The sequence below is a fragment of the Salmo trutta genome, chromosome 7 (assembly GCF_901001165.1).
Source record: "Salmo trutta chromosome 7, fSalTru1.1, whole genome shotgun sequence".
NCBI lineage: Eukaryota > Metazoa > Chordata > Actinopteri > Salmoniformes > Salmonidae > Salmo > Salmo trutta.
In genome coordinates, this window is record NC_042963.1 from 45,900,716 (window position 1) to 45,927,797 (window position 27,082).

The following is a 27,082-nucleotide window of genomic DNA, read 5'->3' on the forward strand; positions in this document are numbered from 1 at the left end:
GGCGAACCTTCACCTGATTGGTTGATAAAACTGAACTCATCAAATGAGGGATTACTGTTCTCCATGCAGCAGGATATGATGCTGGCATCAGGATCGTGGATTTTTTTTTCTCTCAAAATAAGAGTCCCCTTACACGCTAAACTTGGGTGTAGTAAAAGGTCAACAACACTTCGTATTTTTCACTGCGCCATGAAATTACAACATCTCTACAGACCATACCGAGTACTCCAAACCCCACTTTTGCACCAGCACAATATTTGTTTCCCTATAATCCCAATATTGTCAACATACCAGTCTTAACATTTTATTTTTCAGTAGTGGGCGTAATGTTTTTTTTTAAATGTTTATATAAATTCCTTCTTTCATTTGCTTACGAACACAATACATACAACGTTGATTAAAATATATATTTTGAATGAGTTAACCATGCAATGGTTTGAAATATGGGCTTTAAATTGGAAGGGTCCTCATTACGATAGTGACGTCACCTTTATTGCTGCTTGCAGAATAGTAGTAAATTATGGAGACTGGTGGTAGTGTTGACAGCCATCGGTGGATTAGATGGTGACTTCTGTTAACCGCAAGTCTTTTGAAGAAGTGCATTTCGCAATGCGATTCCGCAGGGTTTAGCAAATAGAGGTAAGTTAGATAGACATATTGTGTTTGTATGAATGTAACGTTAAATGCAAGCCGACGTCGTTGTTGCTGTGAGCTAGCTAGCTAACTACTGTAGCTCGATAGCTGAAAGATAAGCAGCGTGTTAGCCCTTGATCATGACTCAGTTCCATTACACATAAATCATTGGACGAAGGCGTCTTCTGTACTGGGGAGTCTTGTTAAAAGCCCTGATGCTCGGTCTGAACATGTACACGCATTGCTTGCAGTACGGTTTTAGAAGCATAAGGACCTTATCTTTCATATCACCAATAAATACTTTTTATAATAACAAAAGGTTAAATTGATACACCTTTTATATGGTTAGTGTTGCCACACGGCCATATGGCCATGTTATGGGTTGTGTTTACGAAAGAGAGACCACCTGTGTTATCTAGCGTGCTCCGAACACCTGTGTAACGGAAGAAGGCCGCCAGAAACTTGTCACTGAAAAATGTCAGCTGCAACTGTGATAAACCCGTTAAAACAGTGTTTCATTTTGCATTTGTGAAGTTATTTTGATGTGACCTGAAAATAAATTGCTTTTTTTTTATGTATCACAATTGAGAATCTATTCACATTTAGATGGAGTATACAAGCATTTCGTTACACACGCAATTACATCTACTAAATATGTGTATGTGGCCAATAACATTTTATTTGATTTGGCTGTTTTGGCTGCCAGTCTACCTTTGTAAATAACACGTTAAATTAAGGAGTAACGGTAGGCTCCTTTAGAGTACATCTTAGCCTTGCTAACGTGTTAATGAAACCTCTACCCATGTAGCTTGTGCAGTCCATTTACTAAGTCTATTTGCAGGGAATGATCGATGTCCAATTGGCAGAACATTGCTTTGATTGCTATAGTAATTTGTGCCCCTCGATCTGGACAGCTATTATGGATTTCAATGCTGTCTTATGAGCATTGTCCCAGGCCATATTTTTGTCCACTTCCAAAGCAAGTATTTGAATGATATTGAACTTTGACTGTCTCTTACAGCCTGAAAATTGCAAACACATTTCACCCCATACCTGCAATATATCAACTGTAATTTTTATGCATGTATGTATGTATGTATGTATGTATGTATGTATGATCGGATTTTTCAAAGTGAGGGTGGGGGAGGGACTTGTAGTCATCCCGGAAGGTAGAGTAGCAATGATCCAGAGTCTTGATTCGCATGTAGTACAGGAGATGTGTTGATAGAATTTCGGTAGCATTTTCCTCATGTTTATTTTATTAAAGTCCCCAGCTACTATAAATGCAGCCTCAGGATATGCGTTTTCCAGTTTGCACAAAGTCCAGTGTAGTTCCTTGTAGAGGATCGACCGATTTTATGATTGTAACGCCGATACCGATTTATTGGAGGACCAAAAAAAGCCGATACCGATTAACCTCTCTGGGGTATGTGGGACACACTATTTAACAGCTAGTGAAATAGCAGGGCGGCAAATTCAAAACAAAAATCTCATAATTCAAATTTTTTAAACATACAACTATTATATCCCGTTTTAAAGGTACACTTCTCGTTAATCATACCACATTGTCCAATTTCAAAAAGGCTTTACAGCGAAAGCATAACATTAGATTATGTTAGGACAGCGCCAAGACAAGAAAAACCACACAGCCATTTTCCAAGCAAGGAGAGGCGTCACAAAAACCAGAAATACAGCTCAAATTAATCACTAACCTTTGATCTTCATTAGATGGCACTCATAGGACTTCATGTTACACAATACATGTATGTTTTGCTCGATAAAGTTCATATTTATATCCAAAAAAACCATTTTACATTGGCGTGTAATGTTCAGAAATGTTTTGCCTCCCAAAACTTCCCGTGAATGAGCACATCAATTTACAGAAACACTCATCATAAACATTGATAAAATATTCAAGTTATTCAAAGAATTATAGATACACTTCTCCTTACTGTGTCAGGTTTCAAAAAAGCTTTACGGCGAAAGCAAATTTTGCAATATTCTGAGTACAGCGCTCCGATATCAAAACTAGCTATACAGATACCCGCCATTTTGGAGTCAACAGAAATGACAAAAATTACATTATAAATATTCACTTACCTTTGATGATCTTCATCAGAATACACTCCCAGGAATCCCAGTTCCACAATAAATGTTTGTTTTGTTCGGTAAAGTCCATCATTTATGTCCAAATACCTTTTTGTTTGCGCGTTTAGTCCACTACTCCAAATGCAGGAAGCCCGCGCAAAGTCTCACGACGAAAAGTCCAAAAAAGTTCTATTTACGTTCGTAGAAACATGTCAAACGATGTATCTCGTCAATCTTTAGGATGTTTTTATCATAAATCTACAGTAATATTCCAACCGGACAATTCCAATGTCTTCAAAAAAAGAAAAGAAACACAGCTAACTCTCATGTGAGTGCGCGCCACTGAGGTCATGTCATTTTCTCAGTCGTCTACTTCCAGGAGCTCTTATTCTCTCCCTATTTACAGTAGAAGCATGAAACAACGTTCTAAATACTGTTGACATCTAGTGAAAGCCTTAGGAAGTGCAAAATGAACCCTATGTCACTGTATACTGGATAGGCAATCATTTAAACTACAAACCTCAGATTTCCACACTACCTGGTTGGATTTTTCTCAGGTTTTTGCTTGCCATATGAGTTCTGTTATACTCACAGACATCATTCAAACAGTGTTAGAAACTTCAGTGTTTTCTATCCAAATCTACTAATAATATGCATATCCTACCTTCTGAGCCTGAGGAGCAGGCAGTTTACTACGGGCATGCCTTTCATCCGGACGTCAAAATACTGCCCCCTACCCTAGAGAAGTTAATCGGACGATTTATTTATTTATTTATTTGTAAAAATGACAATTACAACAATACTGAGTGAACACTTATTTTAACTTAATATAATACATCAATCAAATCAATTTAGCCTCAAATAAATAATGAAACATGTTCAATTTGGTTTACTTCTTAAGGCTCAAATCCCGTTAACGGGATCGATTTGACAACATCCGGTGAAATGGCAGAGCGCCAAATTACATTCACCGGTGCAATACACCAAATTAAAGCTGAACTTCTTGTGAATCTAGCCACAGTGTCAGATTTCAAAAAGGCTTTAGGGCGAAAGCAAACAATGCTATTATGTGAGGACAGCACCCCATCAAACAACACAGACAATCATATTTCATCCCGCCAGGCGCGACACAAAATTCAGAAATAACGACATAATTCATGCCTTACCTTTGACGAGCTTCTTTTGTTGGCACTCCAATGTGTCCCATAAACATCACAAATGGTCCTTATGTTCGATCAATTCCGTCGTTATATATCCAAAATGTCCATTTTATTTGGCGTGTTTGATCCAGAAAAACACCGGTTCCAACTTGCGGAACATGACTACAAAATATCTCAAGTTACCTGTAATCTTTGTCCAAACATTTCAAACAGCTTACCTAATACAACTTTAGGTAATATTTTTTTTTTACGTAAATAATCAATAAAATTTAAGACGGGATAAACTGCGTTCAATACTGGAGGAAAACAAAGTGGAGTGTGCTTTTCAGGTCACGCGCCTCTACACTTCCCTCGAGCCTCATTCTGAACAAGGCTACTTCTTCATTACACAAAGGAAAAACATTATATGCATATCCTAGCTTCTGGGCCTGAGTAGCAGGCAGTATACTTTGGGCACACTTTTCATCCGGACGTGAAAATAGCGCCCTCAAGCCATAAGAAGTTAAATAATGCAAAAACAAAGTGTTGGAGAAGAAAGTAAAAGTGCAATATGTGCCATGTAAAAAAAGCTAACGTTTAAGTTCCTTGCTCAGAACATGAGAACATATGAAAGCTGGTGGTTCCTTTTAACATGAGTCTTCAATATTCCCAGGTAAGAAGTTTTAGGTTGAGGTTATTATAGGACTATTTCTCTCTATACCATTTGTATTTCATATACCTTTGACTATTGGATGTTCTTATAGGCATTTTAGTATTGCCAGTGTAACAGTATAGCTTCCGTCCCTCTCCTCGCCCCTACCTGGGCTCGAACCAGGAACACATCGACAACAGCCACCCTTGAAGCATCGTTACTCATCGCTCCACAAAAGCAGCGGCCCTTGCAGAGCAAGGGGAACAACTACTCCAAGTCTCAGAGCGAGTGACGTTTGAAACGCTATTAGCGCGCACCCCACTAACTAGCTAGACATTTCACATCGGTTACACCAGCTTCATCTCGGGAGTTGATAGGCTTCAAGTCATAAACAGCGCAATGCTTGAAGCATTGCGAAGAGCTGCTGGCAAACACACGAAAGTGCTGTTTGAATGAATGCTTACGAGCCTGCTGCTGCCTACCATCGCTCAGTCAGACTGCTCTATCAAATCATTGAGTTAATTATAACATAATAACACACAGAAATACGAGCCTTTGGTCATTAATATGGTCGAATCTGGAAACTATAATTTCGAAAACAAAACGTTTATTCTTTCAGTGAAATACGGAACCAGTCTGTATTTTATCTAACGGGTGGCATCCCTAAGTCTAAATATTGCTGTTACATTGTACAACCTTCAATGTTATGTCATAATTATGTAAAGTTCTGGCAAATTAATTATTGTCTTTGTTAGGAATAAATGGACTTGACACAGTTCGCAACGAGCCAGGCGGCCCAAACTGCTGCATATACCCTGACTTCTTGCACGAAACGCAAGAGAAGTGACACAATTTCCCTAATTATAAGAAATTCATGTTAGCAGGCAATATTAACTAAATATGCAGGTTTAAAAATATATACTTGTGTATTGATTTTAAAGAAAGGCATTGATGTTTATGGTTAGGTTTGGTGAAACGACAGTGCTAAATCATCACCCTTTGGCGAAGTAGGCTGTGATTCGATGCGAAATTAACAGGCACCGCATCGATTATATGCAACGCAGGACAAGCTAGATAACTACACATGGTTGATGATATTACTAGTTTAACTAGTGATTATGTGAAGATTGATTGATTTTTATAAGTTTAATGCTAGCTAGCAATTTACCTTGGCTTCTTGCTGCCCTCGCGTAACAAGTAGTCAGCCTGCCACGCAGGCTACTCGTGGAGTGCAAAGTAAGGCAGGTGGTTAGAGCGTTGGACTAGTAACCGGAAGGTTGCAAAAACAAATCCCCGAACTGACAAGGTAAAAATCTGTCGTTCTGCCCCTGAACAAGGCAGTTAACCCAGCGTTCCTAGGTCGTCATTGAAAATAAGAATGTGTTATTAACTGACTTGCCTAGTTAAATAAAGATGTAATTTTTTTTTTTTTAAATCAGCCAAATCCCAAAATACCAATTTACAATTGTTATGAAAACTTGAAATCGGCTCTAATTAATCGGCCATTCCGTTTAATCGGTCGACCTCTAGTTCCTTGAGAGCCGTCGGGGTGTCGGCTTGTTGGGGAATATACATGGCAGTGACGATGACCGAATAAAATTATTTTGGGAGGTAATGCAGTCTGCATTCGATGGTGAGGTATTCCAAATCGGGAGAACCGAAGGACTTGAGTTCCTGTACATTACCACAATCACAGCATCATGAAACATACCCCTCCACCTTTCTATTCCGGAGAGTTTCTTCCTGTCTACGTGATGGACGGAGAACTCCGCTGGCTGAATGGAATGGCCGAACAAACCAGAGGTAACTATTTTCCATTTTTTTGTAACTACAAGCTTGTAAGCTCTATTCCTGACCATGAGGTCAGTCATGCATCATTCCGGCAAGCCTATGCAGTAATTGTCGGTATTGTGGTTCACATTCAAGACGCCATGGTTTTACAGAGCCTTTGATGAGCACATTTAAGACTGTCGTCCGTAAAATCTTGTTTGTGGGGACATCAAATTGTATACAGTTTTGGCTTGTTATCTGTGGGATACTAAATTAGTGATAACTCTAAATTAGCCTAGTACACTAAATCAATTGCATTTATTTTTTTCTGTTGGACAAGCACATGATCATATGATACAGTGTCGATTTCAGTTGACCTTGGGGCTGACACAACGTTTCAAATTTACTCCAGTAATCTATGATAGGCCTATGTTGTCGACGTATGTGCTTGTGCTTTCGCCTGGGTACACTTCTTTCCATGGAAACAACAGGATGGATGTTAGCTGTATTGGGGAATTTAAACCAGAGTCCAACTCTGCAAACATTGCCATGGCTTTGGCAGAGGAAATGATAGGCCTATTCATTTCAAGTGCAATTGAATCAGTACGTTTTTAAAACCTTCTTGTTTGAATTGCAATCATTGTTACTGCTCGTCCTGAAGGAGTCTATTCATCAGTGTGTTACAACATGGGACCTTCTCTTGTAACATGTCTCCTTAGGTAGTGGATCAACCTGGTTATGTGCTCCACTTGGTATCATTTCCCTAGGCCAGCCTAAACAATCAAATCCTGTCTTTTGTCTCCAACATTAGTCATTTCTGGTAGCCAGGCATAAGATTGCCTCCAGTATATTTGTAAAGTGTACTTGACTGTTCTCACAAGTGTCTTTCATTATAGATAAAACAGGTTGAAGGCACTTGTTATCAAGATGAGATCTGGCACGATAAGTCTAATCCAATAGACTACTAACCTAAAACAGGCCTTAGAGAGGATGTTGCTATTTTTAACTTTGTTTATTCTAGAGCTAGTTAAAACAAAGGCAAGAAAGTTGGACAAGTGTTGTCTTTCAGAAAAGTGTTCAGGGTGCCTCTTCAAATTAGGTGATACGCTTGTTCTTTACTGGCTAGAGGTCAGTCTGCTTTTAACAGGGAAGTACTATACGCTGACAACCGTGTGAAATCAATGTACACTACATGACCAAAAGTATGTGGACACATGCTCGTCTAACATCTCATTCCTAAATGATGGGCATTAATATGGAGTTGGTCCCTCTTACTGCTACTGTATAACAGCCTCCACTGCTCTAGGAAGGCTTTCCACTAGATGTTGGAACATTTGCTTTGGCGACTTGATTCCGTTCAGCCACGAGCATTAGTGAGGTTGGGCTATTAGGCCTGCCTCGCAGTCAGCGTTCCAATTCAAGGTGTTTGATGGGGTTGAGGTCAGGGCTCTGTGCGGGCCAGTCAAGTTCTTCCACACCGATCTTGACAAACCATTTATGTATGGACCTTGCTTTGTGCGCAGGGGAATTGTTATGCTGAAACGGTAAAGGTCTTTCCCCAAAATGCCACAAAGTTGGAAGCACAGAATCGTATAGCATGTCAGTGTATGCTGTAGCATTGACTTCCCTTTACTGGATGTAAGGTGCCTAGCCTGAACCATGAAAAAACGCTGCAGACCATTATTCCTCTTCCACCAAACTTTACAGTTGGCACTGCATTCTGGCAGGTAGCGTTCTCCTAGCATCCGCCAAATCCAGATTCATCCATCACACTGCCAGATGGTGAAGCGTGATTCATCACTCCTGAGAACACTTTTCCACTGCTCCAGAGTACAATGGCGGCAAGCTTTACACCACACCAGCTGACGCTTGGCGTTGCGCATGGTGATCTTAGGCTTGTGTGCGGATGCTCGGTCATGGAAACCCATTTCATGAAGCTCCCAATGTACAGTTCTTGTGCTGCCATTGCTTCCAGAGGCAGTTTGGAACTCAGTAGTGAGTGTTGGACAAATTCTTTTTTTACGCGCTTCAGCACTGAGCCGTTGTTGCTCCTAGATGTTTCTACTTCACAATAACTGCACTTACAGTTGATGGGGGAAGCTCTAATGGGGAAGAAATTTGACTAACTGACTTGTTGGAAAGGTGGCATCCTATGACAGTTCAATGATGCCATTCTACTGTAAATGTTTTTGTCTATGGAGGTTTCATGGCTGTACTCGATTTTATACACCTGTCAGCAATAGTGTGGCTGAAATAGCTGAATGTCCTAATTTTGAAGGGTTGTCCACATACCTTTGTATAAACAGTGCATTGGAAAAGTATTCCGATCCCTTTTACTTTTTCCACATTTTTTCCTTCATCAATCTATGCACCATGCCCTATAATGATAAAGCAAAAAGTTTTATTTTTGCGTGTGTGTGTGTGTGTGTGTGTGTGTGTGTGTGTGTGTGTGTGTATACACTCTCCATCCAACCTGACAGAGCTTGAGAGGATCTGCAGAGAAAAATATATATATATATATATATATATATATATATATATATATATATATATACTGCTCAAAAAAATAAAGGGAACACTTAAACAACACCCTAGATCTGAATGAAAGAAATAATCTTATTAAATACTTTTTTCTTTACATAGGTGAATGTGCTGACAACAAAATCACACAAAAATAATCAATGGATATCCAATTTATCAACCCATGGAGGTCTGGATTTGGAGTCACACTCAAAATTATAGTGGAAAACCACACTACAGGCTGATCCAACTTTGATGTAATGTCCTTAAAACAAGTCAAAATGAGGCTCAGTAGTGTGTGTGGCCTCCACGTGCCTGTATGACCTCCCTACAACGCCTGGGCATGCTCCTGATGAGGTGGCGGATGGTCTCCTGAGGGATCTCCTCCCAGACCTGGACTAAAGCATCCGCCAACTCCTGGACAGTCTGTGGTGCAACGTGGCGTTGGTGGATGGAGAGAGACATGATGTGCTCAATTGGATTCAGGTCTGGGGAACGGGCAGGCCAGTCCATAGCATCAATGCCTTCCTCTTGCAGGAACTGCTGACACACTCCAGCCACATGATGTGTAGCATTGTCTTGCATTAGGAGGAACCCAGGGCCAACCGCACCAGCATATGGTCTCACAAGGGGTCTGAGGATCTCATCTCGGTACCTAATGGCAGTCAGGCTACCTCTGGCGAGCACATGGAGGGCATTTCTTTGCGGCCCCCCCAAAGAAATGCCACCCCACACCATGACTGACCCACCGCCAAACCGGTCATGCTGGAGGATGTTGCAGGCAGCAGAACGTTCTCCACGGCGTCTCCAGACTCTGTCACATGTGCACAGTGTGAACCTGCTTTCATCTGTGAAGAGCACAGGGCGCCAGTGGCGAATTTGCCAATCTTGGTGTTCTCTGGCAAATGCCAAACGTCCTGCACGGTGTTGGGCTGTAAGCACAACCCCCACCTGTGGACGTCGGGCCCTCATACCACCCTCATGGAGTCTGTTTGAGCAGACACATGCACATTTGTGGTCTGCTGGAGGTCATTTTGCAGGGCTCTGGCAGTGCTCCTCCTTGCACAAAGGCGGAGGTAGCGGTCCTGTTGCTGGGTTGTTGCCCTCCTACGGCCTCCTCCACATCTCCTGATGTACTGGTCTGTCTCCTGGTAGCGCCTCCATGCTCTGGACACTACGCTGACAGACACAGCAAACCTTCTTGCCACAGCTCGCATTGATGTGCCATCCTGGATGAGCTGCACTACCTGAGCCACTTGTGTGGGTTGTAGACTCTGTCTCATGCTACCACTAGAGTGAAAGCACCGCCAGCATTCAAAAGTGACCAAAACATCAGCCAGGAAGCATAGGAACTGAGAAGTGGTCTGTGGTTACCACCTGCTGAACCACTCCTTTATTGGGGGTGTCTTGCTAATTGCCTATAATTTCCACCTGTTGTCTATTCCATTTGCACAACAGCATGTGAAATGTATTGTCAATCAGTGTTGCTTCCTAAGTGGACAGTTTGATTTCACAGAAGTGTGATTGACTTGGAGTTACATTGTGTTTTTGAGCAGTGTATTTATTTATTTCTCTGCAGATCCTCTTAAGCTCTGTCAGGTTGGATGGAGAGTGTTGCTGCACAGCCATTTTCAGCTCTGTCCAGCGATGTTCCATTGGGTTCAAGTCTGGGCTCTGGCTGGGGCACTAAAGTCTCTGAATGTCCTTGTCCCGAAGCCACTCCATCGTTGTCTTGGCTGTTTGCTTATGGTCGTTGCCCCGTTGGACGGTGAACCTTCGCCCCCAGTCTGAGGTCCTGAATCTTGTTTCTCATGGTCTGAGAGTCTTTTGGAAAACTGCAAGTGGGCTGTCGTGCCTTTTACTGAGGAGTGGCTTCCGTCTGGCCACTCTACCATAAAGGCCTGATTGGTGCTGCAGAGATGGTTGTCCTTCTGGAAGGTTCTCCCATCTCCACAGAAGAGCTCTGTCAGAGTGACCATTGGGTTCTTGGTCACTTCCCTGACCAAGGCCCTTCTCACCTGATTGCTCAGTTTGGCCAGGCAGCCAGCTCTAGGAAGAGTCTTGGTGGTTCCTAACTACTTCCATTTAAGAATTATGGAGGCTACTGTGTTCTTGGGGACCTTCAATGCTGCAGAAATGTTTTGGTACCCTTCCACAGATCTGTGCCTCGACACAATCCTGTCTCGGAGCGATACGGACAATTCCTTCGACCTCATGGCTTGGTATTTACTCTGACATTTTTTTTATAACACAACTTTGAACATCCCACAGAGCACCAATTTTTAAATCCATTATTAAAAAATTGAAAGAATATGGCACCACAACAAACCTGCCAGGAGAAGGCTGCCCACCAAAACTCACGGACCAGGCAAGGAGGGCATTAATCAGAGAGGCAACAAAGAGACCAAAGATAACCCTAAAGGAGCTGCAAAACTCCAATCTCTGCTGTGGAGCATCTGTCCATAGGACCACTTTAAGCCGTACACTCCACAGAGCTGGGCTTTACGGAAGAGTGGCCAGAAAAAAAGCCATTGCTTAAAGGAAAAAATAATAAGCAAACACGTTTGGTGTTCGCCAAAAGGCATGTGGGAGACTCCCCAAACATATGGAAGAAGGTACTCTGGTCAGATGAGACTAAAATGTTTCTTTTTGGCCATCAAGGAAAATGCTGGCGCAAACCCAATACCTCTCATCACCCCAAGAACACCATCCCCACAGTGAAGCGTGGTGGTGACAGCATCATGCTGTGGGGATGTTTTTCATTGGCAGGGACTGGGAAACTGGTCAGAATTGAAGGAATGATTGATAGTGCTAAATACAGGGAAATTCTTGAGGGAAACCTGTTTTCAGTCTTCGAGTAATTTGAGACTGAGATGGAGGTTCCCCTTTCCATCAGGACAATGACCCTAAGCATACTGCTAAAGCAACACTCGTGGTTTAAGGGGAAACATTGACATGTCTTGGAATGGCATAGGCAAAGCCCAGACCTCAATCCAATTGAGAATCTGGGGTATGACTTAGATTGCTGTACACCAGCGGAGCCTATCCTACTTGAAGGAGCTGGAGCAGTTTTGACTTTCCGAATGCACTGTATTTTGTGTGTGTATGTATGTGTATGTATGTGTGTGTATGTGTGTGTGTGTGTGTGTGTGTGTGTATATATATATATATATATATATATATATATATATATATATAGATAGATAGATAGATAGATAGATAGATAGATAGATAGATAGATAGATAGATAGATAGATAGATAGATAGATAGATAGATAGATAGATAGATAGATAGATAGATAGATAGATAGATAGATAGATAGATAGATAGATCGTAGACAAAAAGACTTCCATCAGTATCAATGTAATATTGATATACAGTATAGTTTGACCAAACAGTATGAAAGGTCAGATGAAGGAAAATACTTTGTCCATTATCTTGAAGAAAACAGATGTCTTTATGCTTACGAGCCGTGCAGTTCACTTTCCACTGGTCACGAGTGTGAAGGAAGTTTTCCCCAAACCAGCGCGGTTCAGACCCTGCAGACAGGTCACACGGCACATTCTTCAGTGTTTCAGGGCATCGGGCAGCGTCTATCTGATAGCCTACCAGGCAGGGAGCACACAGAGAGATGAGGGTGGAAGTTGACAGTGCTTGTCTTCACACTGAGCCTGAGCTACTGCTGATCTACTATGAAGCCTAGTCCAACTCCGAAAGAGGCTGGTTTAGTTTGAGTCCTCCCAGTCCCACTCTGCTGCTGTTTCCTGCGATTCGTAAAGATGACATTGAGCTCAGCATCCCAAGTCCTCTCTACTCGGCGCAAACAAGTGAGTAGCCTGATCTATCAGATGATGACACTTTCAATGGATTTCATATTCAGGTGTTCTCCATTTTGGGGCTGATGCTCATATGATGTTCCAATGGAATGATTGGAGTTTTATATCAGAAGGAGACAGAAAAGGGAAGATGTGATGCCACAGCATCATATGACCTGGCTAATCTCATTTTTAATTTTTTTAATAGTTTCAACAGGAGATGAGGCTTCTGTCTGAACATTTGAGGCTTGGGGAACATTTTGTAAAGGCTCGGTGCAGTCAAATTTGATTTTTATTTATTTATTTCTACATTGAGGTTGGAATAATACTGTGAATTTGTGAAGATGCTGATGCCCTTTTAGGGTTAGAGCTGTTTGAAAATAGAGATTTCAGGCTAACTCTTTTGGTGGGATGGAGTTTTGCCCTGCCTGGTGACATCACTTTTCGGTAAATTAGTCAATGGACACAACCTCTCTGCCAATAATGACTTGTTTTAAGTTTTCCCCTCCCCACTCAGACCACTCCAAGACAGTCATAGCTAAATTCTTGCTCGAGAAAGTGCTCTTGCTAAGAAGCTATTTATTTATAATAAAGTAAGTTACTTAATTGTTACCCAGAAAGTATTTGATATTGAGAGAGAATGCTGCATTGAGCCTTTAACAACCTGTTGGTTAGATCCTTCCTGCTGTGTGTCTCTGAGAGACTGACTGCTTTAATAAAGGTTGATGTTTCATGAAGTTCTTCTAAACATGTCATATACACATACAGAATCTCTGGCCCTGGAGATGCACTTATGTGGGGAACCAGCTTTTGTAATGTAATTTCCGAGAACGTTAACGAGCTCAGATGAGAGGCAGCTGGCTAGGGAGAGGGAGGAGGAGGAGAGCAACCCTGGAGACAGGAACAATATTCTTGTTGTTCCTGTTGTGGTTTCAGACGCTTCAGGAAGAGGACTCTGGACCTAGCTGCTTCTGTCTGTTTGTCCTCTTTGGCAAACTCTTAGCCTCGTCCCCAGGTTAATTGCTACCATAAACAGCCAACATATACTGCATGTTCGACAGAGATTTGGCTGGTGGACTAAACCCCTAGCTAACCAGCCACTTAGCTCTTACCTAGGCTACTTCATGTCAACAACTCTAACATGTTCTCTGTCCAGCCTTGGCTGAGTCTTTGTCCTTATGCAGCAACATGAAAGCATTTTTTTTGTAATTGTCAACCAGACAAAGTCACCTAATATGGAATCCTTCCCTCCTACCACATATTTACTGTTAACTGTCCACCTCTTTTCCTCCCCCCAGGAGCCAGAGATCCAGTTCCTTATGGCTGTGTATGATGAGAACCTCCTGAAGAACCCTTTTTACCTGGCGCTGGAGAAGCAGAGACCCGACCTGTGCAGCAGAGTGGCAGAGCTACGTGGCATTGTGAGTGACTGACAGCTGTGGCTGTGGGACCATACTATAGTACTCAGCCCTTTTTATATGGTGTATGTTACCAAGCTCAGCAGAATAAAACTATTGTGTTCAGGCTTGCATGATCATATACAGTAAATATTCCAGCTATAATGCACTACTCCCCTCTGTCTGAAAATGCAGGATTTAAGAGAGTGAAATGTCTTCTTTGTGAGCTGTGTGTAGACTTGGACCAAAATCAAACAATGTAAAGGTTCAACATATGGGGCTAGGCCAGCCAACTGTCCAGAAAATGCAGGACAATTTGGTACCACACTGGCTGAAGATTCTCTTTATGGCAAGTCAGCTGCTAGGTTGAGATGTATGGTATGAGGTCATCCATTTATGCAGAGATAAGAAGAACATAAAGGAAAATAGTCAATTTTTCATAGTTGAGGAAGGCCATGTTATTGCTTTGGAAAATAGTTTTTTCTTGCCATTTGTAGAAAATGGCCACTTAGAAGGTTCTCAGCCTACTTGGTGGTTAGCAAAGGAGTATCAAGAGGATAATATCTGGACCATTACTATGACTCACCACTGTTAGTGTTCTGGGAAGTTCTCAAAGGAGAGCTCTGTCTAGTAACCACCACCTACAGTGAGAGGGGGCGAGAGAAAGCTCATGCAGACACTACTGTCATAGGTGTTGAATCGCGTGTGGGTGGTAGGCCGTACCAGAGAAATAAATATGAAGTAGCATTTTTACAGTTCGCTCAGGTGCTTTTTATTGTGGGTACTTTACCAATAAAACCTTATGATGAATCCATTCTCAGTCAGTCACGAGGAGCATTGTTGATTACCCTTGTTGATGATGGTGTGGTTGTGCCCCAGGTTTTGGTGCCGTGCCGTGGAAGTCTAACCCTTAGTGCATACACAGCAGCCCAGTTTGAAACCTACGTTTTACACCCATCTGGAGAAGGGTATCAGACTGTAGATGGAAAGGTAAGATCCATCTACCAACGCTACACTTCCTGTTGTATCATTGCTGCAACTACACAAAATATCATGCCGTTTCATTTTCTCTATACCACAGGAGGTTGGTGGCACCTTAATTGGGGAGGACAGGCTTGTGGTAAAGGCTAGAGTGGAAGGATGTCAAATGCATTAAACACATGGTTTCCATGCGTTTCATTCCATTCCATTAGCTCTGTTCCAGCCATTACTATGAGCAGTCCTCCTTTCAGCAGCCTTCACTGCTGTATACCCATTTAGTTGATTGTAAACAGCTGCTATAAAGCAGAACGTTCTTGGTTAAGACATCTTAGTAAATGATCCTACCTGTGTGTTGTTGTCCTGTCTGATAGGAGCTGACCATCCAGGACAGCTTGGTGAGACTGGGCTTGGGGTTCCAGGCCCCAGCCAATGTGCCCATCCTGTTTGAGGAGACCTTCTACAATGAGAAGGAGCAGTGCTACAGTATCCTCTGTATCGCCAGGCCCATCGACACCGACCAAAGCCCAGGTAGTACTGCTCTCCTCCAAAGTGACAAAAGTTGATTAACTTAGTGTATGGTTTAGTCCATATTGAACCAGATACAAACACCTACAGCCACCATCTCACTCTCACCTTTCTTCTCTCCCTATTTTCTCTCACAGTGGAGGTGACCCCCAGCCCGGCCCCGTACTATCTGAAGAATGTGGAGGATGTCAGGGAGTTCCTGGGCCACCATGTTGAGAAACTGGACAAGTTCATCAGCAGCTTCTGCCAGTCATTTAAGGAGCAGGAAAAGAAGGGACTGCGTCACCACATCGTAAGTACTGACCCTAAACAACACGCCTATGTGACGCTAGACTGCTTTGGACACCATGTAGAGTCTATGCCCCGACGAATTGAGGTTGTTCTGAGGGCAAAAGGGGTACAACTCAATATTAGGAAGGTGTTCATAATGTTTTGTACACTCAGTGTACAGTAACATGACACACTAATGTATAATATGAAATGGCTATACTATAGTAATGTACACTAATGTATTGTATGCTATAGACGTATATTAAGATGTTATATGACTTCTGCTGTGACGTACTGCTTTAACATGTAACTGTGCTCTCCTCTCAGGACTCTGTGAATTCTCTTTATACTAAATGTCTTCAGTGCCTGTTGAGAGACTCGCGCCTGGTGAGTAGCATGTTTTGCTACGGAAAACAAAACCCATTTTCAAATGATTTTCTCCTGTTTCATGCTTATTGGTCACAATCCTTAGAAATAAAGCTGATTTTGTTAAACCGCCTTCCAGAAATTGCTGGTGAAACAGGAGCTCCAGATGACTCTCCTCAAGCAGGCGGTTGAGGTAGTTCCATCCCTCTCGCTTCATTTCAAATATGACATGTCTGCTGCTTCTTTGGCTGCTTTTTGGACTGTTTCTTCATTCTGGTCCTCAGTGAAATTCTGTTGTGTGATGATGTAATATATTTTTATGTAAAGTTGTCATTAAATGATTTTTTTCTCTTTTAGATGTATATACATCATGGTATCCATGATTTCATCTTTAATTTTGTGGGGACTCTTGAAGCCAGCCAGGTATGTAAATAAATACTGTACAGTATTTGATAATGCTGTCCATTTATAGGCCCAGAATTCCCATGCAGTGAAGGTTAATATCTCTGTTTATTATCACTGTTCCAACAGGATTCTGCCTTCAACAAAACCACCAGAGGTCTGCAGGACCTGCAGCAGAAAGACTTTGGGGTCAAATCTGAATTTAGGTAATTTTTTTTTTTACGTGGTCTCTTTTTTTAATTTCTGCTTTTTATGATTACAACTCAATAACGTGATGCACATTATAATTCGCCGCTGGCCAATAAACAAGTCTGCATACAACACAAAGAAAAATGAACAGACACCATATTGATCTCCATAATGTCAAGCAGGTTTCTAGCAGTAGATCCCTATCAGGTCATTTCACCACTATAACCTGTGCTGTTGTGTCTATAGACTATAGGAGTATGTTTCTCTTTCCACTCTCATACAGTATCAATATTAACTTATCCTGTTGTACTTCCGTGTTATGTCTTCTCCTACAGTATAAATATCCCTCGGGCCAAGAGAGAGCTGAGCCAGTTGAACCACTGCACCTCTCCTCTACACAAACTGCTCTGCCTCAGGAAGGTGTCTCTCACAATCATGCAGTCCCCCAGCCACTTGGGTATGTGTCTGTCTGTTTTTATGTGTGTCTCCATCCATCCTACCTATGCCATTTCATGTCACATGTTAAGCAGTTTACACAGTGTTACAACAATCAGCCCATTGACACTGGAATGCAAATGTGCCTTTAAAATGGAATCCATCCCATTTGTTATGGTTCCATGCAAGTCTGTATCATCAAATTAAAATATTTGCTTTCGTCCAGAAATGCATAAAAAGCTGATTTAACAATGTTTTATGTAGACATGACATTATTATAAGCAGCCTACACGTCTTTCAAGGCTGGTCATTGTAACCCATTGTAATCAGGATTTGTTGTCTGTTCTATTCACGGTAATATAATAACTGAGTGTGTACACACGGTCCACAGAACAAACTGTAGGGGCCTAATGTGTATGTCCAGTTTGTTTTGCAAATCTAACCTTGTTGGCCACATAACAACCTGGCTCTGTCTCTGCAGAGTGCTGCAATCCGCTCCTAATTTCTGATGGCCAAACAGCCAATTTACCAATTTAAAGCCTAAATGAGGACAGAGGCAGAGTGTCTGAGAGGTTACACTGACTGTGGACACTCGCCTGTTTTTTGTTGGATGAAGCTGTTTTATGTCTTCATTTTGAAGAGCCATTTCTCCCTGCTGTATGCTCTAGTTATAAACATCACACAGTCACTGAAACTTAGACGCAAACAGTCATTTCTTTCATTTCCCTTTTCTCCATATGCAGTTAGCTTAGAGTCTCTGTGTGCAGACGACCTTCTGTCTGTGATTCTGTACTTACTGGTGAAGACGGAAATCCCCAATTGGTGAGTAAGGAGTTCTAACCGGGTAATACCACTGACCATTAAATGGCCTGATGACTACTTTAACTACTCATTTAATGAATAAGTGAATAACTTGCACCTAGAAATTAAACATAGTTATGAATGAATGACTAACAGCCATGTTAAACTAACAAGCATGCTCTTCCAGGATGGCCAACCTGAGCTACATCAAGAACTTCCATTTCTGTAATTCCACCAAGGAGGAGCTGAGCTACTGGCTGACGTCGTTCGAGGCCGCCGTGGAGTTCATCAGCCAGGGAAACTTCGGCCTGAGCCAGGGACGCGTGGTGAGCGCAGTGCAGTACAGTAGTACACAGGTTGTCTCTTACATTACATTAGTCCTGGCCTGCTTGGCTCAATATTGTGAAGAGGGCTTTATACACCACAAGCACATACGTTGTTGTAGCTGATATCCTATCCAAGCACATTGTTGACTTAGATGCATCAACTTATCACTGCAATACCTGTGATAGCAGGCCACAATAATGACTGAAAAATGATATTGAGAGAAACACTCCCCTGTGCAGAGTGAGTGACTATGGCTGTGTGTGAGGTTTGCAGGGCTTAGGGGACCTGAACGACAAAGTGCATTTCACCCAGACGATAAACCTGCTCTCCCAGAACTCTGCTACCCCCATAGACTGTCTCTTTCAGGTGAGAACCCTGACCCCTGACCTTTAGAAGGGGAGAAAGCTATACTCTGCATAATGTTATGCTTCATTCGTCAGATGGACACCTCATTTCATTCAGCATTTCATTTTAATATGAAAACGTTTGATTAACTTTAAAAAAAAAATGTTTTATCAATTGTGTGTGTTGATCCTTTTTATTTATCTTTGCTGATTGTGTGGATTGATGGATCCTGCAGCACATAGCCAATGGTAACGAGGTAGAGGTCCAGCGTGTGTTGAGTGAGAACCAGAGTGACGGGGTAAAGCGGTGCCACCCCCTCTGCTCCTGTGACCACTGTGAGCTCCGTCCCTCTGGGTGAGTACCGCTCCCACGCACATAACTCCTCTATCATAAAAAATGATATTCTCAGTAGGAAAAGTTATTTCTTTCACTACATCTTGTTATAATAATTTCCCCTTTCTGCCCACTTAATGGCTTAAAATCATATAGGAGCTGATAATGTGATTATTCTTCAACTCTGTCTGTTTACAGGAGCCTGAATGACCCCTCTATCATAACGCCCTTCTCTCGGGACGACAGGGGATACACACCACTTCACGTCGCTGCTATCTGCGGTAAGAGATACCAACAGGTTTCAGAGGTACCTAAAGTTGTCCAGAAAACTGCCTCCATGCCACACAACAGGGGATTCCTGCTCTGCCACATTCTGTACTGTTCATCCCTTTCCATCTGTCTCCCTCATTTCCCACTGTCTACATAAAATAAAAAGGCTCTCTTTGCCGTGGCAGGTCAGTCCCTGTTGATCGACCTGCTAGTGTCTAAGGGAGCTCTGGTGAATGCCACAGACTACCATGCCCTCTCACCCCTACACCTCTCTTGCCAGAAGGGCTACCAGCGGGTCACGGTGAGCCAGGACGCTAGCAGGTCCCAGATCTGTTTGTGCTGCCTTGCCTACTCCTAAACAGATCTTGAACCAGGCTAAAGATACAAAAAGGATACTTCTGTTACACAAACTGTATATTGTCTCTGACATATTTATATTTCTCTCACATTCTGTTTGTCTCCATCTGTCTGTCTGTCTCTCTCTCTCTGTACTCCAGCTGCTGCTCTTGCACTATAAGGCTTTCTCCGCTGCCCAAGATAACAATGGCAACACTCCTCTGCACCTGGCCTGTATGTACGGACACGAGGATGTACGTCAGTCTGGGGAGTCACTCTCCATTTAAAATCTGGATTTAAATGCACAGTTTATTCCAACAGCCTTTACTCTGCCACTTTGTGTGGTAACCTGAGTGATAGAGCTGAAGAAATGTAACCTGTCACAGTATCTGTATTGATACTGCCCTAAATAAGTATATGGATGATGATGATGACAGGTGATGACAGTCTTCTCTATGGTAGTTCAGAGGAGATTGTTCTCAGTCTAAGTGTTATCTCATCCGTGTTTCAGTGTGTTAAAGCTCTGGTGTACTACGACCTGCACATGTGCCGTCTGAACATCCAGAATGACAAAGGTGACACCCCCCTGCATATCGCAGCCCGGTGGGGCTACGAGGGCATCATCGAGGTGCTGTTGGAGAACGGAGCCAGCACCACCATCTACAACAAGGTCAACGACTCTCCACTACAATGTGCCCTCAACTCTAAGGTGAGGAGTATAGACCCCTGGTCACAGCCCGCCTCTGCCTGAAACACTTCTTACATGGGTACTTTAACACTAGGAGAGCAGAGAGCGTCATATTGATTTTTAAATTACTCTGCCATTTTTTAAAGTCAGGTCCTTTTCCTGAATAAGTCTATGTAACACTGTTAGAATCTTTAATATCACACAGAATTTGTGTTCTAAGCCGTTTCAAGAGGATCATATTTCCCCCCCGCCGCTGCCCGTCATTCACTGGCAGTCATCCAGCGCAGCTGATAATGTCCCATCAAAACTATACTACATGACCAAAAGTATATGGACACCTGCTTATCGAAAATCTCATTCCTAAATCATGTGCATTAATATAGAGTTGGTTACCCCCTTTGCTGCTATAACAGCCCCCACTCTACTGTGGAGATTGGAAATTGGTGTTATTGACAGACTAATCTAAGTTTAAGGTGTTCGGATCACAAAGAAGAACATTCATGAGACGTAGAAAAAAAATGAAAAGATGCTGGAGGAGAACTTGACGCCATCTGTGAAGCATGGTGGAGGCAATGTGATGGTCTGGGGGCGCTTTGGTGGTGGTGAAGTGGGAGATCTGTGCAGGATAAAAGGGATCTTGAAGAAGGAAGGCTATCACTCCATTTTGCAACGCCATGCCATACCCTGTGGGCGGCGCTTAATTGGAGCCAATTTCCCCCTACAACAGGACAATGACCCAAAGCACAGCTCCAAACTATGCAAGAACTATTTAGGGAAGAAGCAGTCAGCTGGTATTCTGTCTATAATGGAGTGGCCAGTACAGTCACCGGATCTCAACCCTATTGAGCTGTTATGGGAGCAGCTTGACCGTATGGTACGTAAGAAGTGCCCATCAAGCCAATCCAACTTGTGGGAGGTGCTTCAGGAAGCATGGGGTGAAATCTCTTCAGATTACCTCAACAAATTAACAACTGGAATGTCAAAGGTCTGCAAGGCTGTAATTGCTGCAAATGGAGGATTCTTTGACAAAAGCAAAGTTTGAAGGACACAATTATTATTTCAGTTAAAATCATTATTTATAACCTTGTCAACGTCTTGACTATATTTCCTATTCATTTTGCAACTCATTTCATGTATGTTTTCATGGAAAACAAGGACATTTCGAAGTGACTCACTCAACTTTTGGACAGTAGTGTATATGACGTATTTTTTTTAGAATGTTGACGTCCAAAAGACTCGTCATTGGCTCGAAGGGGGGTCCCTCGAGGCCAGGCTTTTCTACTGTTAAAGATGAGGCTTGGCATACTAAACATTTTAGTTAGATAAGTAGATATATTCAGAGAAAGTATTAACAAAGGGGTGGATAGCCTAGCAACAGGATTGGCTTGATATATTTGCCTTGTCATTCAGTATTATTATGATTTTGAACAAGAATGAAATGTGGAAAGGTTGTATTAGAAATAGAGCCTACTTTTATGCTTAAGTAATTATTTGCCTACTTTTTAATATCTTAAACTGATGTATGAACCTGAAAGAATATGAAAGTAGTGACTATCCTTTTACAAAAGCTTTTGTCCTGTATAGCTTAACACAGTGTGTATGTATCTAGGCTACATACCAGAATGAGTATCAGAGGTCATTCTGGAACAGCTGTGTACATGCCAGAATTTGTAAACAAACAGTGCTTGTGTGTCAAGGAGTGTATTTGTGGGCTCGTTATGTGCAAATTAAGAAGTATGTACATGTGTAAGAGAGTGTGTAACTGAAGTGTACTTGTCTGTGCGTCTTGCAGATTCTGACGCTATTGGAGTTGTCCCACAACGGCTCTCATAGAAGAGAGAACAATGATGTAAGTCAGATTTCATCACTTAGGAAGTGACGGAGAAGAGATGCAACTACAGTATTTCATTAGATACAATGATGGCTCTACTCCAGGCAACCAGCCTGTTAGAACACCATTAACCAACATACTGTTCTACTCTAGACTCTTCCAAATATCTCTTCACTTGCTCTGCTAGGAACAGCCTGTACTGCATGGGTCTCAAACTCATTCCACGGTTTTTGGTTAAGATGTAGACAACCAGGTGAGGGTAGTTCCTTATTAATCAGTGACCTTAATTCATAATTTAAGGACAATGGAAGAGCCAAAACCCGCAGACACTCAAGCCTCCGTGGAATGAGTTTTTGAAACGTGCTGTACTGTGTGTGTGTGTGTGTGTGTGTGTGTGTGTGTGTGTGTGTGGTCAGCTGAGTGACGGTGCTCTCTCGCTCTCAGTCCCCAAACCGTTCCCCCCAGGCCTCTGACTGCAGCAGCCGCCGCTCCTCTGTTTCCAGCACCACCTCCCAGAGCTCCGAGGCCAGACCCGACGGAGACAGGGTCCGACACAAAGAGGTTAGAAGGGAGCACTGAGGACCCCTGGGCAGGCTGACCCTGGCAATGCCTGAGAGGAGTAGCATTATCTTAATTTAAGGGGAAAAGGAATAGGGATGTAGTAGAAATGAGATGCACTATTTTTCTATATATTGAGGGAAGTTAATATTTGGCGCTTTCACCCAACATTTTTTTGTGGGATGACTCTCTGCAATTTATAATCCAGTTTGTAAAGGTCTGGCTGGTGTTCTAATATGTAGCCTCACTCTCTCGACTGACAGGTGGAGAAGTTGCTTCGTGCGGTGGCGGATGGAGACATAGAGATGGTGCGGTACCTGTTGGAGTGGTTGGATGAGGAACCAGAGGAGCAGCACACAGGGCTGCCATCCTGGACAGAACTGTGCCACCCACTGTGCCAGTGTCCACACTGTGTACCAACACAGAAGGTCAGAGAGCAACCCTGGCCTTTCATTCCTACTGCAACTCCTTGGCCAAGTCTATATATCAGAAAGGGGCCATGTCAGTGAGCAAACGGCAAACTTCACACATGGCTGGAAGCACTGAAGCTATGTTGAATGGAAAGTTAGATGATGTTCCTGCAGTGCTGCTCAGTTAACTTGATGATGTTATTCTTTGTATTTTCCTGTGTGTGTGTGTGTGTGTGTGTGTGTGTGTGTGTTTGCCTCCAGAAGTTGGCGTGCCTGCAGGCCAGTGGTCTGAGTGTGAACAGCAGTAGTGTGGATGGCTTCACTCCCCTCCACGTCGCAGCGCTCCACGGTCACACGGCCCTAGTGTCCCTGTTCAGCCGCCACGAGGCCAATGTTGATGCACGCAACAGTCAGAGCGCCACGCCACTGCACCTGGCCAGCCAGAACAACCACATACAGGTGGGCCGCAGCACTATATTTCAGCTGTGTTCGATTGAGCTTGCATGGCACATCTGACCAAATGGAATAGTCCCAAAAGATCAAACCCCGCCCATCTCATTAATCATGTTCAGGTAGTGACATCACTGCTGGAATGCAACGCCAAGCTGAATAAGAAGGATCACTATGGCAACACCCCTCTGATCCACGCCTGCCTCAGAGGTCACCTGGACACAGCCACCATCCTGCTACAGGTGAACACACACGCACCGTCCTGCCGCAGGTACACACACACACACACACACGGTCCTGCCGCAGGTACACACACACACACACACACACACACACACACCGTCCTGCCGCAGGTACACACACACACACACACACACACCGTCCTGCCGCAGGTACACACACACACACACACTGTCCTGCCGCAGGTACACACACACACACACACACACACACACACACCATCCTGCCGCAGGTACACACACACACACACACACACACACACACACACACACACACACGTACACACAAACACACACACACACACACACACCGTCCTGCCGCAGGTACACACACACACACACACCGTCCTGCCGCAGGTACACACATACACACACCGTCCTGCCGCAGGGGTGAACACACAAGCCAACTATCACTCTTTTACAATGTGTGTGTTCTATGCGCTTCCAGAGCAATGCGTCAGTGAACCTGTCCAACAACCAGGGGAACACGGCCCTGCATGAGGCTGTGAGGGGAGGTCACCTGGCTCTGGTGGAGCTGTTACTGCAGGCTGGAGCAATGGTCCACATGAGGAACCGAAGACAGAGGACAGCACTGGACTGTGGGAAGGAGACTGGGGGCAAGGTGAGAATAGAACAGCTACGGCATGGTCTAAATACACACTATGTTCAGTAGCAGATCAGAGAGGGAGAGAATAATTGATTAAATGTATCTACAGAACACTGAGATCCTGAGGATTCTTCAGAAGGCTTCTGGACTCTCCCCTGATGCTGAACCAATCAAACTGCTCTCTGTGCCCAAGGGGGCTTTGGGTAAGACACCAGACACTTTTTCCTTGACCTGCTAGAGGGTGACGGTAGAGATGTGCCACAACCAACACACAGTGACAAGTCTTCGTCACCATCTTCAAACTGTGGCTGCCTTCTGATGTCTCTATCCTATACCACAGAATCATTCCCATGGTATGCTAGTGTCTTACTCGTTTCTCCCAATCACAGCCCATTCATTTGTCCAGAGGTTCAAGCTCCATCAGCATAATACCAATGGAAGATGTCAGAAGCTGGCCCAGTCAATCAGCAGGTTGGTCTCATGGAAAGGATGTCTTGTGTCTCCTAGTGGAATATTTGAACTTGAGTTTGCTAAACGTATTAGTTGACCATGTGGAGTTTGTTTGTAGTTGAGTTATATGTCAAATGTTTTCTAGAAAGTATTGAGAAATGTTTAAGCAGAGTCAACGCAGGGGTCTACAATGCAACTTTTGTCATAATGAACTTACATTTTAAGGAACTGCACTGAAACATAGCAGTTCCTTTTTAAAATTTAAGTTTATTAAAATGGATGATGTTTGCAGAGTTCAGCAGATGAAGAAAGGTCTTCCCAGGGACACCAGTGTGCCTTCCATCAACTCACCCACTGCCCAGAGGAGGAAGCTGAGGCGTGGGGTGACCCTGGAGAGCAGTGGGCCTTTCAGCATCTGCTCCAGCCCAGAGGGAAGCCCCCCGCCTGGGTACCACAGGGACAAAGAGAGGGTCCTGAGCCACTGTCACACCGTGGACACAGAGCACCCCCCATTCCCTCAGCGGGCCCGGGACCTGAGACACACAGGAGAGGTTAAGGTGGACACACATGTAGCCGAAGACCCTTCAGATACTCCCGGTGAGCCTGACATACACACACCTGACGTGTCAAGTACACAGCTGATGACTGTTCAAATACACACACACACAGCCAACGACCCCTCTAATACCCTACAAACAACCAGCAGCGACCTGTCACACACACCTAGCCAAGTCAATGAAGGAGACTAAGACCGAGAAGGACATGAAAAAGATGTCCTCACCAGATACAGAGTTACAGTGGAAAAGATACTGTCCAGGGGCTGGTAGAAGACCTGGTGGGAGAAATGGAGATCCTCTAAGGAACAGATGGTTGAGGCAGATCCCAGACGGGAGAACTTACACAGTGGGTTAACCAGAGATGAGTGGAGCTTAATTCTCATTACAGAAAGATAACTTCTATACTGACTGTTATTGAAAGCACTTTTTCACCTTGCCTTCAGGAAAAAGGGTAACAAATCATGTTAATTCAACTTCATGCGAATGTCATTCCTATTTTAGTACATTTTTATTTGTTTGCTCACTCTTCTAAAAGAGAGTAGATAGAACGTTCTAACTGACATTATAGCATATCACGATGAAGAAAGTTGTTTTACTTGATGGGATCATCCTCCGCTATGCTCCTCTTACATCTGCCAGAGTTTTATTTCAACACGTACAATCAGGACTCTGTTTTTATTCCTAACTATTTCGTTTTTTTATTACACTTCTCAGGTTTGGATATCATTTTTAATTGACTGCGTTAGTTATTCCCTTTTTTAGAGAACCAATTCTCCTTTTCAACCCATCTATAACACATGGCCTCCCTGGTGTGACATCTGAATGACTATGGACAGTAAGGCCACACTTGTATCGCAGTGAATGTGTCACAGTTTTCTTGGTTGCTCTGTAGGTAGAGGGAGCAATGTATACACACATCTATATACAGTGAGTAGCTCAATTTGTTGACTCCAGAAATTGTACTGTAGTTGTACTGCATTTGAGAATATAGTACCACAACTGCCATAGTTAATGTCTATCATCTTTACTGTATTCTGATGTCACACATGCCATGGAAATGGGTAGATATGTAACCTGTAGAAAACAATATAATGCAAAAAGTGCTTATCATTCAGCAGAAAATTCCGTTTCACCTCTGTGGCAGTTGATTCTGCCAAGCAAGGCCATATAGGACCCAACCGATGCTATTGGGAGTTTGCACTTTACTCCTACCATTTTGTTTTCTGTCAACAACACTCTGAAATGTCTGTAGCTCTTTTTGAATTGACATTAATTTAAATGATTGTTATCCAGCACATACAGTATATTTAACACAAACGACTAGCATCGATCAGCGTACAGATGTGTTTTTTATTTCAAGGTTTTGGTATATGCTGTAGTAGTTATCCACTCCAATTTCAATGTTAATTTATGTACTAAAGTATTTTATTTTGAATGTTGAGGCAGTGAACAATAAATAAACACATGATCTATTGTCATTTGTTCTGTTCTTTGCAGGTGTTGGCCAGTTATTAACAATAAAAATATATATTGTGCTTGAGGATCTATATGCTCGGTAAGTTTATAATGTTATGACTTGTATACTGTTAAAATATTTTAAAGGGTCATTCTAGACTTGGTATGTCCATTTTGGTGTGATACATTATATGTACCCATTTGATTCTTGAAGAAAATGCTTCATGAGCTTAGTTCAATTG

The 27,082-nt window shown here is 42.9% G+C and overlaps 1 protein-coding gene across 3 annotated transcripts; it reads left to right on the forward strand.

Annotated features, from left to right (window-relative positions):
* The first annotated feature begins 525 nt into the window (after window positions 1-525).
* ankrd27 (ankyrin repeat domain 27 (VPS9 domain)) lies at window positions 526-26,863 on the forward strand. 3 transcript variants are annotated; one of them, XM_029759133.1, is made up of 27 exons: window positions 526-639; window positions 13,917-14,039; window positions 14,895-15,005; window positions 15,368-15,524; window positions 15,659-15,813; window positions 16,119-16,178; window positions 16,297-16,350; window positions 16,515-16,580; window positions 16,689-16,765; window positions 17,084-17,205; window positions 17,927-18,005; window positions 18,172-18,310; window positions 18,585-18,677; window positions 18,892-19,010; window positions 19,188-19,270; window positions 19,445-19,560; window positions 19,757-19,849; window positions 20,107-20,304; window positions 22,076-22,132; window positions 22,559-22,675; window positions 22,936-23,100; window positions 23,344-23,541; window positions 23,655-23,774; window positions 24,220-24,393; window positions 24,488-24,581; window positions 24,768-24,849; window positions 25,121-26,863. In XM_029759133.1, exons 2-27 carry the CDS (start codon window positions 13,938-13,940, stop codon window positions 25,575-25,577), a joined length of 3,288 nt encoding a protein of 1,095 aa, XP_029614993.1. In that variant the 5' UTR covers window positions 526-639; window positions 13,917-13,937; the 3' UTR covers window positions 25,578-26,863. The 3 variants fall into 3 exon arrangements, with proteins under 3 accessions (XP_029614993.1, XP_029614990.1, XP_029614992.1); XM_029759130.1 differs by lacking the exon at window positions 526-639 and having other exon boundaries at window positions 12,200-14,039; XM_029759132.1 differs by lacking the exon at window positions 526-639 and having other exon boundaries at window positions 12,200-14,039; window positions 23,347-23,541.
* Window positions 26,864-27,082: the final 219 nt, after the last annotated feature.

Bases quoted from the DNA above. Each gene is read 5' to 3' on its own strand.
- ankrd27 (XM_029759130.1), top strand. From the start codon at position 13,797: ATGCAGCAACATGAAAGCATTTTTTTTGTAATTGTCAACCAGACAAAG. The intron at 14,040-14,894 runs GTGAGTGACTGA...GTTGTGCCCCAG, and splicing joins TGGCAGAGCTACGTGGCATT to GTTTTGGTGCCGTGCCGTGG. The intron at 23,101-23,343 runs GTCAGAGAGCAA...GTTTGCCTCCAG, and splicing joins ACTGTGTACCAACACAGAAG to AAGTTGGCGTGCCTGCAGGC.